The 14,121-nt window shown below is 39.4% G+C and overlaps 1 protein-coding gene across 2 annotated transcripts in view; it reads left to right on the forward strand.

Moving 5' to 3' along the window:
- Positions 1-14,121, forward strand: part of OPRM1 (opioid receptor mu 1) — a 168,367-nt gene that overhangs the window by 29,326 nt on the left and 124,920 nt on the right. For both annotated transcript variants that reach the window (XM_047858606.1, XM_047858605.1), the window contains exons 2-3: positions 10,110-10,462; positions 11,197-11,717. In XM_047858606.1, coding sequence (XP_047714562.1) covers positions 10,110-10,462; positions 11,197-11,717 — 874 coding nt within the window. The remainder of the gene's footprint in view (positions 1-10,109; positions 10,463-11,196; positions 11,718-14,121) is intronic.

Raw genomic sequence — 14,121 nt, forward strand, 5'->3', positions numbered from 1 at the left:
AGTAACCAAATAAAATAAGCATCTTTGATTGCCTACTGTGGGCTGGAGGGAAGAGTACCAAGACTCAAACTCTGACTCTGAGGAACTTTTTGTTTGTTAAGGGGGAAGGAACACAGAGTAGTAAACAGACATGGGGTCATCCCAGTTCTGTCCCTCACTGGTTTTACAACCTTGCGTTAGCCTGCTTATCACTGAGCCTTAGTTTGCTCATCTGCAAAAAGGGAAAGATAAAGTGCCTGTTCCATCATGAAGGACAGAGTTTGAATTGGACTCACTGGTGATAATTCACTGTAGCTCGATTTTAGCCTCAGTTCCCTAGTCACACCCTAGAGCTATTCTCCATCAAGAACTCTGAAATCTCCCCTTTAAGGACCCCCTACTCCTTTCAGACTAATAATACCTCCTCATTCTCTAGACCCTGAATCTGGTGCTCCCTCAAAACTGACCATCCCCATCCATCATTCTAACCACTTGTTTTGCAAACTACAAATCTCAAATGAGCACCCAACACCGCCAACCAAATGTTTCTTTGCTGAATTTGCTCTCCTGCTCTCCTCCCTGGCAGATCCCCCACCTTCCTTGCTCCATCACCTTCATTCATTGATGCCCAGACTTTTACTTCGTTCACTCATTTAACAAATATTTATTGTGTGCCTACACGGTAGAATTGAAGGCAGTGAAAATGGATTGTTTTTTTTCCAGCAGCTTTGCTGAAACAAAAAACAGAAATGGACACCAGGAAATGAAAAATGAGGTCAAGAGAAGGATTTCACTGGAAAAAATATAAGCAAGCAAAAAAGGTCTTCAATGAGACTGCAGACCTTTTCTGTATCTGTCCCCCTACTTTTAGTCCTGCTGCTAGTAATAATCAAGAAGAGACCATGTGTGCTATGAGTCCCATCTCCTTTCAGTTTCTCAAGGACATTGCTGCCACCAGTGCCCTCTATTTCCTCTGATTCATCAGATTCCCAATGCTAGTGTTTCTATCAGCACACACACGCTCACTGATATATACCAGATATATGATATATACCAGATCAAGGTTTTAAAAAAAAACCTTTCTTGGGGCACCTGAGTGGCTCAGTCGGTTAAGCGTCTGACTTCAGCTCAGGTCATGATCTCACAGTTCATGAGTTCGAGCCCCACATCAGGCTCTGTGTTGAAAGTCCAGAGCCTGGAACTTGCTTCAGATTCTGTGTCTCCCTCTCTTTCTGCCCCTTCCCTGCTCACACTCTCTCAACAATAAATAAATGTTTAAAACAAAATTTTTTAAGTAAAAATTAAAAAACCCTTTCTTGACTCACATTCCCTCTGTTCTGCATAACACAACATCTCAAAAGCATTCTATACCCTCCTTCCCCCTTGCTCCCCTTTGCTTTTTAACTCTTAACCAAATATCTCCCAACCCCACCACTCCACGGCACTGGTCAAGACTGTTAATAATGTGTATTTTGCTAAAGCCCATAAACATATCCCTGTCCTCATCTTACTTAATCTCTGCAGCATTCCATGACTTTGACCACTACAGACTTCATGACACTCTTTATTTTCTTGGTTTCCTTAACCCCAGCTCTGGGTTTCTTCTCTAAACTGGGGCTATTCAAGGGCACCTGGGTGGCTCAGTTGGTTAAGTGTCCAACTTCAGCTCAGGTCATGATCTCACAGTCCGTGAGTTCGAGCCCCGTATCGGGCTCTGTGCTGACAGCTCAGAGCCTGGAGCCTGCTTCAGATTCTGTGTCTCCCTCTCTCTCTGCCCCTCCCCTGCTCATGCTTTGTCTCTGTCTCAAAAATAAATGAAAACGTTAAAAAAAAATTTAAACTGTGGCTATTCATTACCTTCCATCTTTATCAGGACTTTAACCTGGGCCCTTTTTTCTTCCCTATACGTACTTTCTTCTTAAGCTTTATATATTATATATTATATACCTTAGTAATTAAGTCTTATTGATCCTTCTTCCCAATTATCTCAATTCACCATTTGTTACATCTTTTTAAATGATGTTACTAATTATTTTGCTGTTGTTGATTGTGGTGATGGTGGTGGTAGTGGTGGTTAGGGGGTAAGAAAGAATAAATACTTTGGGGGATATATTGCATTTGAGAAGCCAATAGCAGGTGGAGATGTCCAAAAGAGAGCTGCAAAGGCAGTCATAGAACTTGAGAGAGAGGTTGTGGATCAGCTAGGATTATGAGAAAGTAAAGCAAAAGACATGAACTCAGCTCTTCTTTTAAAAATATGATTCTGCTACAATATTCAATATGAGAAAATGTCTCAAGATTTCCAAGATGTTCCCAGCATGGCCATTTTTGAGAAGAAGATTAAGAAGCTTTGCATACCTACCATATTTTAGCTAGATAGTAAGTCAAATATTGCTGGGGCAAACTACTTTGCAATGTTATCAGCAATGCACTCCCAGAAACGTACATGACCCACATCACAGTACAGAAAGCACATTATAATTCTAGGTGGAGCCTAAAGAAATGGAGGGGGAAAAAATCTCAAAATTTGTACATTTCTCTGCTTCAGGGTCTCTTATCATAAAACAAGGTGATCAGACAGCATGGTTTTGAAAGCCCCTCTCAGTTCCTACTTATCATTACATGACCTTTTTGACCAAAGTCCTCTTTAATATGACAGTGATTTGGCAAGGAAAAAAGAATATTCCCTCTTCATTTTTACTTTAAAAACTTCTGGTTCCCAAAAAACGTTTGGCTTATCTTACTACAATAAATAAAATAACCCAAGCCCTTCTTTCCATATTTAATTCCATTCAACAAGCATTTACTGGTCCCCATTTTGTGCTGAGTTCTGTGCTAAATGGACAATTTTCTCTATTTTTATTTCTTTTATCTTTTCCATTTGTGTTATCTTTCATATTTTACTTATATTGAGTGATTGTATGCGCATCAACACCAAAAGGGTAAAGGAAGCCTTATATTCATTCTTTCATTAAGTACAATAGGTAATAATTTCATAGGCAGACTATGCCTCCTAAAAATTTATAATCTTTAGCATATGCTTGAGCTTCTTCAGAAAGCAATTTTCTAATATTGACGGTGGTAGAATTGTTTTATCATATTTTGAAGTTGTATCCTTTTTTGTTCCTTCATTATTAAATAAATGCCTAGGGATATATTATTATTTGAAGTTAGTGATAATGTACAATTCGATTATTTTTTGTGTACAAAACTGTCAGATTCTAAAATAGAAGAAATTTCTTTTTCTCTTAGAACTTCCAAATTTGAAATCTAAGATATTTCTAAGTTCTCAAAACCAGGTCTCTAAAATAAAAGTGAAACATTGTTTCTATGAACCAAAAGGCTTTACTCTGAGGTAGATATTCTCATGGTATATTTGAAGTCCGTTAGTCTATAGAGATGAGATTTTCTTATAAACAAAAATATAAAGTTATAGACAAGAATATTTCAACCAGCAATGGTGGTTAAACACATCAGAAGATTTAGCATAGTAATATTTTTCTATGATACATAAATATTATTTATCACAGAATATAGGTATTAAGTAGGCAAAATATTTTTTTTTCATATAAGCTTTGGATGAAATAAATGCTATCCATGTCCTGAAGTAAAATTTTCAGGAATGAAATAAAGCAGTAAGTAAGCCCTTCCAAAAGGCATAATCCAAAAAAATGATTAACCAAAGTCTCTTAGCCAGAATGGAAGCCTCTCATTTTTTTTTCCTCTAATCAGAGGTCATGTTCTCACTCCATCGTCCACCTCAGTTCCATTTCGGAAAGGAGAATTTGAAAAGCCTTACAAAATGCATACAATAAAATAAGAGAAATAAAGATGAAAATAGGCAAAGAGGAAACCGAAAGAGAATGAAGTGATGAGACCATCAGTAAAGTTGATTAAGATAGAAAGGTATGCGATTTTAATGTCATTAGGATTCTACGCAATTATTAATAGGAAATGCAGATTTTACTTTGATTTTTCCAAGCCACAAATGCAAAAATATATATATAATCATTTATTCATTTCACATTTTCTATTTAAAAGATTCATCAACTCAATCTACTTCAAGAGAGCAGATTTTTCCCTCGCTGTGTGTGAAAGATATTTTTCTCATGAATTGTCATTAATGGGAGATGGAGGAGGAATAAAGTAAGAATAAAAAGAGAGAACAAAAAACGAAGTGGGGTGTGGATAAAGAGAGAGCAACACTCAGCCAAAAAGATTCTGATTGTCCTCACATTCTGGTGACAAGGAGACGGAAAGAGCCAATTAACCTCTGGAAGGAGGTGCCTCTGTGTTTATTTCCTGTAAGCCTCTCTCTGTCTTGTCTTGTGAGTCAGACTGGCAGGCAATACTCACGTTCTTGTCCACAGGACTCAGAGGTCTGAGGTTACTACTCTCTCCTTTTTCTAGTATAAGCTTATTGGAAATTTGGTCATTGACCACACAAAACCACTTTGAAATAAATATAAGTGAAATATTTTAAAACATTCTATAACAAAGTGAGGAAACCCCCTGTTCCCTCTTTCCCTAACCTAGTGGAGAATATAACAGAAAATAACAAATTAGTATACGGTTTCTTTCTATGTTAATACCTAATGAGAGTATTATCACTGGCTTTGGTTTTGGTTCTTGTTTTACATCTCTCTCTCTCTCTCTCTCTCTCTCTCTCTCTCTCTCTCTCTCTCCCTTCCTGCCTCTCTGTCTCTCTCACACACACATACACACACACATGCTTGCCAGAAATACAAGAATGAAATGGACAATAAATGAGAATTTTAAGTAGGTAGTCATATGACCATTTTTGTTCATGCATGTAATAATTCATTTTCTCTATTAAAAGTGTGAATTTCTTTTTTTTTTAATTTTTTAATGTTTATTTTTGAGAGAGACACAGAGTGTGAGCAGGGGAGTGGCAGAGAGAGAGAGACACAGAATCCAAAGCAGGCTCCAGGCTTTGAGCTGTCAGGAAAGAGCCCTATGCAGGGCTCAAATTCACAAGATGGAGAACATAACCTGAGCCGAAGTCGGAGGCTTAACCGACGGAGCCACCCAGGTGCCCCTAAAAGTGTTAATTTCTTTTTTTAATTATTATTTATTCATTTTGAGAGACACAGACACAGCATGAGTAGGGGAGGGGCAGAGAGATGGGGGGGAGAGAGAGAAAGAGAGAGAGAGAGAGAGAGAGAATCCCAGCAGGCTCCATGCTACCAGCATGGCTCAAACCCACAAAGCAGTGGGATCATGACCTGAGCCAAAACCAAGAGGCAGAGGCTTAACCGACTAAGCCACCCAGGTGCTCCAAAAGCATAAATTTCTTTACGTGAGGTAGACAGAAAAGTCATGGCAGATGCTAGAGAAGTATCTTTCCAAGCACAGTGCTAGAAAGGGCTCATTGAGTCTTTACTGGGTTAGAGATCTTTCTACTTCGCTGGTATTAGCAAACGGGAAAAAGAGTGAGAAAAACTCCATTTGGTAAAAACACGAAAGAACAGCAAATTAGCCCAAAAAGAGGTGAAGGCTCTGTTGTGAACCCCCAGAAAAAGTAGTAGAGAAATATGAAGGGTGACATGTTAGACAGCTGACAAACTGGATTCTAAAATATGCTCTTCCTCTTTTCAAGCTTCCTTGGCCATTCTTTTTCTGGCTAGAGACAAGGCCATCATGATTCAATAATTAACTCTAAATAAAAGAATAACAAAAGGTTTGCAAAGCCCATTTATACAAGCAATTTATTCTGCGTGGCTTCATTTAACACCTGTTGGTCACAATCAATGGTGTTTTGGCAAGTAGTAATAGTTGCAAAAATGACATCAAGAATGGGTCTGAAGATGAATAAGTATTCTTTTATAACCACAAAGAAAGGAAGGGCATTGACAAACAAAAAGTGTGTACGAAATATGGGAGAATATTTGAGCTGCCAATGAAATGGACTTCATAATGCCTCTTCCCCAACACAGCATCTAAATATGGGTCAAACATTGAAGGTCCTGAGAATACAGTTTCTTAAAAAAAATAATAATTGCATGGTAATACATTTGGATTTTAATAAGCTACTCAATCACCTAGAACAGTTTTAAAGAAATACATACCAGGAAAGATTTAGTGGGATAATTATAAAAAAAATAAATAAATAAAGCTTGAGCCTCTGCCTAGAGAAAAAGCCCCAGTTCAGTGGGCAGAGTAAGGCTGGTCAAGGTCACGAAGGCCCTATAATCCAGGTGAGACACTCCAAGGACATGCCATGTATCCCTCCAGTTGTTGCCCATTTTGTCACCAAACTCGTTCATGGCACAGTAAGAAGGAACAGGTACAAAGGATGGAAAGAGGCTTGCATGTTAATATCTAGGAGCTCTACTCAGATCCACTCAGGTGAACCAAGCAGCAGAGATGGTCCTTCCTTCAGCTCACCTCTTTGGTAGGTTTGCAAACTCTGGTTTGTATACTCCTATAATTCGTGGGGTGACTCTGATTGTTCGTGTAACTTTTCTGGGGCAACATTCATACCACTGCATCAGAGCAGAACAGAATGATCAGCTCGTGTTTGCTAGACTGAAGGACCCCTTTTCTGATCAGACTGTCCCTTTAGAGTAAAGCCTTTAGAGATACATTGGAGGCAAACTGGAATTCTGAAACCTTTGGTCTTGTATAATTCTCTTACATATATTTAGGAAATTGCAAAACCCTCATTTATATTTGCTGTGACTCAAAGTGTGAGTAACTGCGGTAAGAACACTGGCTATCTTTAGAGGAAGACTCTTTGGATAAATTGAGAAAATTCAAACAGCATTGTTCCTGTAAAATGCCATTTGAAACAGCTTTTGTAGACATCCACTTTTTCTTTTGTGATGTAGGACCCTAACCTAATTTTGTTACACAAACATCTCTTTCTGGGGGAGGAACATCTTTTTAACTGAAATAAACACACATTAATAAGTACCTAGTGCTATAATGAGCCTGAAGGAAAGGTTAGAGGTATGTTGAGTCATAAAACTGACAGTAAAGAACCTGAATATTCAACATGATACACTCTTAAAGATAAGATGTGAAATGGAAGGTCGGCTGGGTGGGAAGTGACTAATGCAGTGGCGTGTGCCTTTGTATCGTGCATGTCTGGAATCAGTGATGGAGCTAGCAAGGGTTTTGTCTGCTTTGCGGGAGAAATTTCTTTTTATAAACGTCAAAAAAATTTTTTTAATTTTTTAAAATTTTTTATTTGAGAAGGGCAGAGACAGCATGAGGGGGAGGGAGGGAGAGTGAGAATCCCCAGCAGGGTCCACACCCTCAGCTCAGACCCCAACACGGGGCTCAAACCCATGTGACCATGAGATCATGACCTGAGCTGAAACCAAGAGTTGGACGCTTAACCAACTGTGTCACTCAGGTGCCCCATATAAGTATCAAAAATCTTTAAACCTCTTGAGCATCTAAGTCACTTATTCTGAAATCCTAAGTTGTAGTTTTGATTTTATTTGTTTGCTGTTGGAGTTTGGAGGATCTTGTCTAAATTACCTTTTTTATGTTTGCCACATTTAGAGTCCTCACTAAAATCAAATTGGTTTACTTCTTCAAGTTAAATGGCTTTCTCTACCTTTTCCTTTTGAAATCTTTTAAAGGAATAAAACTTCTAAAGCAACTCAAAAGGCCCCAAGTCTGACTCTCCTGCATTAATGCAACGTCTGCGATTATAACAGACAAGATCGAGTATCAGAATTTTAGAGCTCAAAGAAACAATTCAGTCCTGTTGACCATAAGAGGTTCATGAAATCCTCCATTATAACTACAGCTTCCTGGTGCTTCTTGAAAACCAAAAAAAAAAAAAAAAAAACCTTTCCTGAACACTGAATTAAGGCCCTAAGAAATGGGTCCATAATACTCTAGCCTCCAACCAACAATTATCTTGGTCTGAGTTAGCTTCTTAATCATGTGACTGAAAAATGTACACAGGCTGAAGTTTAAAGAGAATGTATTGCACCAAGTAAACAAAAAGTACAAGGCTTCAGGTATAGGTTCCTGTCTTACTCTCCCAAATTCACATCCTCTGTGTTGGATCCACTTTCAAGTAGGTTCTTCCAACAACTACACACCCTACATTCTCTCAGGTTTAATTATTTTAAAATATTATATTATTTCTCCAGAAGTCCCCCCAAAATCTTATTGGCTCTGTCTGAAACATGAGACTATATCTGAACATTCACCATGGCCCCGATCACTTTACATCGTGGTGCCCTGAACTAGTAATAGAGCAAATTGCAAAGCACACAGACTAAGAGTGGAAAAGGAGTGGTTCCCCGAGTGAAACTGAGGTACTGTTCCTAAGGTTAAGGTAAATAGATGTGGAATGTCAAATACATCTGGCAATGTGACAATACTTTTGCAGGATATCCTTCTACCATCAGATATAATTTATTAGTGCTGTCAATATACCTACTTATCTCTTCTAATTTCTGTGACCTTGAAGACATATAAAACTCCTAAAGTACTTACAAAGGGAAAGAAAAACCTATGTCCATGCAAAGTCCTAATGTTCATAACAGCTAATTCTCAGTATCCAAAAACGAGATGCAACTCAATTCCCACTAATAGATGAATGATAAACAAGTTTGGCATAGCCATACTACAATATCCACATCCATACTCAATACTAATAATAATAACCATACTCAGTAATAAAAAAAGAATGCATTATTGATCCATGCAACAAAATGTGGATGCATCTCAAAATAATTGTGCAGAGCAGAAGAAGCTAAACAAAAAAAGGGTACCTACCGAATGATTCTATTTACATAAAATTCTAGAAAATGAAAACTAATCTAGAATAACGGAAAGCAGATCAAGATCAATGATTGCCTAGGGCTGGGGTTCAAGGGAAGAAACTAAGATGGAAAGATTAAGAGCTGCACAAGGAAACTTCTGAGGGTGATTGATAGGTTTATTATCTTGATCAAGAGTTGGCATTTTTTGCTGTAAAAGGCAAGATAGTAAATATTTTAGACTTTGCAGGCCATATGGTCTCTGTCACAACTACTCAACTCTGCCATTGCATTATCAAAACAGCTATAGATAAGAAGTAATTAAATGAATGGGAGTGTGCTCCAGCAAAACAGGCAGCAGCCAGACCCAGTCTGCAGGCTATAGTTCACCAATTCCTGATCTTGATTAAGATGACTGTTTCACAAGTGTGTACATATGTCAAAAGTTATCAAATTGTACACTTGAATTATATGCCATTTATTGTATGTCAATGATGCCTCAATAAAGCTATTAAAAAATAAAAAAAAAACAGCTTTACTTTCCTCATGTTGGATTGGATAAAATCCTACCTCCCCACCATGGCACAGAAATCCCTCCATGAACTGGCCTCTATATGCCCAACCTATCAGATTTATTGCCATTCATTCTCTGGTAGGATTTTATCCTGTGGCAGTGCTAAAACTCACATGTCATGCCTTTGTTTAGGTGTTCTACCTATCTAGAATGACCTACTCTTACCAACTGTAAGATTATACTTACACATTTACAATTCCAGGATGCCTTCCTTCCTCCCTTACCTTAACCCTTCTATTCCCTTTGTTTCTTTTTTGTGCCACCATAATAGTCGTGTGTGTGTGTGTGTGTGTGTGTGTGTGTGTGTGTGTATGGACATATGGACATACATACGTATAAACACACTTGCACTAATACACTGACATATATACATACACATTCCTGCATGATTACATTTTTCCATAATTTTAACTATATATACTGAAATTTTTCTCATAGAGTTAAAATGAATTTTTCATTTTATATCCATTTCATGAGTATCAATATACTTGGATACGTGACTGAGACCTCCCTGTGTCTATTACATCTATCACAGTGCCTGGAACACGTTAAAAAAAAAAAGCTAATAAATCAGCAAGCAGCTATTGTAACCATTTTACAGATTATAAAACTGATAGGCAAAGAAACTATGTATTTAGCTCATAGGCACATGGTTATAAATAGTATTAGTATTAGAAAGAGAGCTCGCATATCTCATCTCAAATGCTTTCCACTAATCCTTGTGATGTATTTTATTACTGGAAGCTCATCTGTATTTCATGTTGGTCTTTTTCTGACTCTGCCACTGTTCCTCCTTCATCTCCTAGATACACCAAAATGAAGACTGCCACCAACATCTATATTTTCAACCTTGCTCTAGCAGATGCCTTAGCAACCAGCACCCTGCCCTTCCAGAGTGTCAATTACCTAATGGGAACATGGCCGTTTGGAACCATCCTCTGCAAGATTGTGATCTCCATCGATTACTATAATATGTTCACAAGCATCTTTACCCTCTGCACCATGAGCGTCGATCGCTACATCGCAGTCTGCCATCCCGTCAAGGCCCTGGACTTCCGTACACCCCGCAATGCCAAAATTGTCAATGTGTGCAACTGGATCCTCTCTTCAGCCATTGGTTTGCCTGTGATGTTCATGGCAACAACGAAGTACAGGCATGGTAAGTTGCAAGCCTGCGGGATGAAGGGTTTATAGACCGACATGCTGGTGAAGTCATGCGTCCAATAAGGAGTGGTCTAACATCTTAGTCAAATTGTAATTTTAATGATTTTTTTCTAGCAAAATGCCTTTAAAGTTTTTGTAAAAGGAAGTTTTCCCTAAATTGTAAGCCCACTAAGCATTTTAAAGAGAATATAACCTATTGCTTCCTGATTTCTCTACATTTACTTCATCAAAATGATGGGAAAGCAAGAAGATAGCTCTACCAAGAGTAATTAGAACTTAAACCCCCCCCCCAAAAAAAAACACTAAGTGGAAGCTTGTTTTAAAACTTTGAGTGGCTGTCTCCATGACAAATTTATCTTTCTAAAATGATGAATCAACCACCCATCAAAAGGTGGAATGAAAATATCCATTAGCTGGAAACTCCTATAGACTTTGGACAGTGATTATATTTTTATGGCAACGTAGACCCATAGAGGATCTAGCTCACAGTGAAAGGTCTGCAACTGTTGACTGAATTAAAGCAATCAAAAAGGACAAAAAATGAGATACGTAGTGGGAAAAAAAAAACTAAAAATAAACTCTCCCTGAAAATCAACAGAGAGCTGAGTTTCTCCCTCAATTGCTTTAAATCTTCCCTTATTGGCTTCTCTTCATGGCTTTAAGTTAGCTCTGGTCAAGGCTGCAATTAGATATTGCTGCTAATTCTTCCTTATAACCATTGTTTCCTAGGTTCCATAGACTGTACCCTCACCTTCTCTCACCCAACCTGGTACTGGGAAAACCTGCTGAAAATCTGTGTTTTCATCTTTGCCTTCATCATGCCAGTCCTCATCATTACAGTATGTTATGGACTGATGATCTTACGCCTCAAGAGTGTCCGTATGCTCTCTGGCTCCAAAGAAAAGGACAGGAACCTGCGAAGAATCACCAGGATGGTGCTGGTGGTTGTGGCTGTGTTCATTGTCTGCTGGACTCCCATTCACATTTACGTCATCATTAAAGCCTTGATTACAATCCCAGAAACTACATTCCAGACCGTTTCCTGGCACTTCTGCATTGCTCTAGGTTACACAAACAGCTGCCTGAACCCAGTCCTGTACGCATTTCTGGATGAAAACTTCAAACGATGCTTCAGAGAGTTCTGTATCCCAACTTCCTCCACCATTGAGCAACAAAACTCCACTCGAATTCGTCAGAACACTAGAGACCACCCCTCCACGGCCAATACAGTGGATAGGACTAACCATCAGGTATGCGGCTTCTGGAATTGGGTATACCTACTGGAGATGACATAAAAATTATAGAGTTTGTACCAATCCAGTTTTAATCCATTAGAAGTGGATTGGTAACTAAAGGATAGAGGTTCCTCCCGTGAGGACTGAGGGAGGAGAGGAGTAAATTATGGTCATTGAGACAGAGGGGTACTTCATTAAACAACTCTAGGTGCTGGTATGTATTTATTCAGATACAGAGAGATGCCTACCAGAAATCCATAAAGCCACTAAAAATCACTATCTTCACAGCTGTTATTTCTATGCAAAATGTATGATGTTAGCACATGGTGGAAGTGATCCTGTTCTGAAACTCTTCTCATTTCCCCCAGTGTTCTATGTTTCATGCACATCACTCCAATATCTCTGTCACTTCGCAAAAGCCAGTCCTGCTCTGGCTCTGTGGTTAAATGGGAAGGGTTATCACTTGCTGGCTGTGGTGACGAGTGTCAGATGTTCCCAGCAAATCAGGGTCACAGCAAAGGAGAAAAGAGAAGGGAAAAAAAAAAAGGCCAGCCCTAACCTGTTCAGCCATTAGCTTGTCCATTTTTACACCTGAACTCTAGAGGACATAGCAATCATACTACTTAATTACTAGAACTAACTTAGTTTTATAACTGCCCTTATACCAGTCAGGGTTAATATGGTGAGGAGTGACTATTTTTTGGAAGAAGTATTCCTAGGCACAGAGTACGGATGCAGGGCTGCACAGAAGAGTCAAGATTTACACACAATATTATAATCACATGAGAACCAAAAAAAAAGAAAAGAGAAAAATTTGTCTCTAACTTACTATGACCTTGATAAGCCACTGATGTGCAAAATTTGGAATCTGACCTATAAGGTAATTCAAACATACCGCCTAACTATTAACATTAATTGAAATAAGTAAATTTTCAAATGATAGTGCCAGCATCCAAAAATCGCAGCCTCTGTAATTTTATAACACAGAACTCAAATTCTAACATTTTGTGAAGTAAATCCTTGAGTCAGAACCTTAAAACTTCTTAAGGTCTGGGGGCAGGACTGTCTGAACAGATGACTCCACAAAAATGACAAGGAAGTCGAATTGGCGAGGGAGAGGGGAGAGCCGTGCAGCACAGATCAGCGGCTTCCTCTCTGTTTTCTCTTCCCCGAGCCCCACTCGGTCTCCTCTTACCCCCCCCCCCTCTGCCCGCAACCCCGCCCCGCCCAGGCTCAGCCTTTCCAGTTGACCACAGACCCAAGGTAACGTGGTGCAGAGGGTCTGCGTTAGGGGGCGCTGATCCTCACATCGCTGATACTGAATAACGCCAAAAGGAGCAGGGGCCATTGGGCCCCCTAGAGGGTATGATGGCAGCTCCACTTCCAGCCAACGGGAAATTACTAACTTACTAAGTGTCACCTCCAATTTCATTTCAGAAATAAAAGCCAGAAAGAAATGTGTTTCTATTCTGCTTCCTTTCTCTATATTTTTTCCACATCAAGACCTCTACACCTGCTTCTTCTAGGTCCCTCTCAGGAGCTAGCAAAAGCTTGTGAGTAATTTAAAAAAGGGTAGGGATTTAAATAGATTTTCTCTGACCCGAGGATAATATGTTGCGGAAAGCAATTTAAAACCCTCAGTCCTAAACCCAGGTTAACATATTTTGCATTGGAACAAAGTACTTCCACGGGAGCACAGTGATGGAGCCCATTTAAGTGCTGAGTCTTTCTCAGTCAGGGCCTGCCCTACCTTCTCTCCCTTGCAGGCACTCTGGGGTGTGGCTGGGGGTAGTGTGACCCAGGCCACTGATGAGGCCTCCAGTCCCATCTGATCCTCTCAGCGCTCTTCCCTCACCTGCTGTCCTGGAAACAGCTCAGCTCCTAGCCTGTCTGGTGAAGCACTTCTCCTGAGTTCACTACGATTGTCCTTTAGTTGCCCAGACCCTGCCCTTGACTTCCATCCATATCCAGCATTTCCACATTAGTGTGGTTCCTGCACAGCCAGAGAGAGGAGAAAGGAAGCTAATTGAGGAAGCTCTGTTCTAAGTAACTAAAAGGTTTGCTTTAAAAATACATCCAATTAGGGCTTATCTTCATCGCTGCCTCTATGAAGCAGCATCAGTGTCAGATAACAGCAGAAACACATTAGCCCTGGAATTGGCTGCTTTCCCAAAATGCCCAGCTGGGAGGGCTGGACAGAGAAGAGCGGCTGCCAGGAAAAGAGGAAAAGACACTCTGACATATTTGGAAATTAAGACAAATCAAAGATCTCTTTCACTAATCTCCACTGATGTGTCATCCTTAGAATCAAGGCAGTTACGCGCAGACATCTGGAACAATACATAAGCCTTTGGTGATAGTTTCAATAATATATCAAAATAATAAAACCATTTGAAGGAAAACCAGAGACTTTATGGTT

The sequence above is a fragment of the Prionailurus viverrinus genome, chromosome B2 (genome assembly GCF_022837055.1).
Source record: "Prionailurus viverrinus isolate Anna chromosome B2, UM_Priviv_1.0, whole genome shotgun sequence".
Taxonomy (NCBI): Eukaryota; Metazoa; Chordata; class Mammalia; order Carnivora; family Felidae; genus Prionailurus; species Prionailurus viverrinus.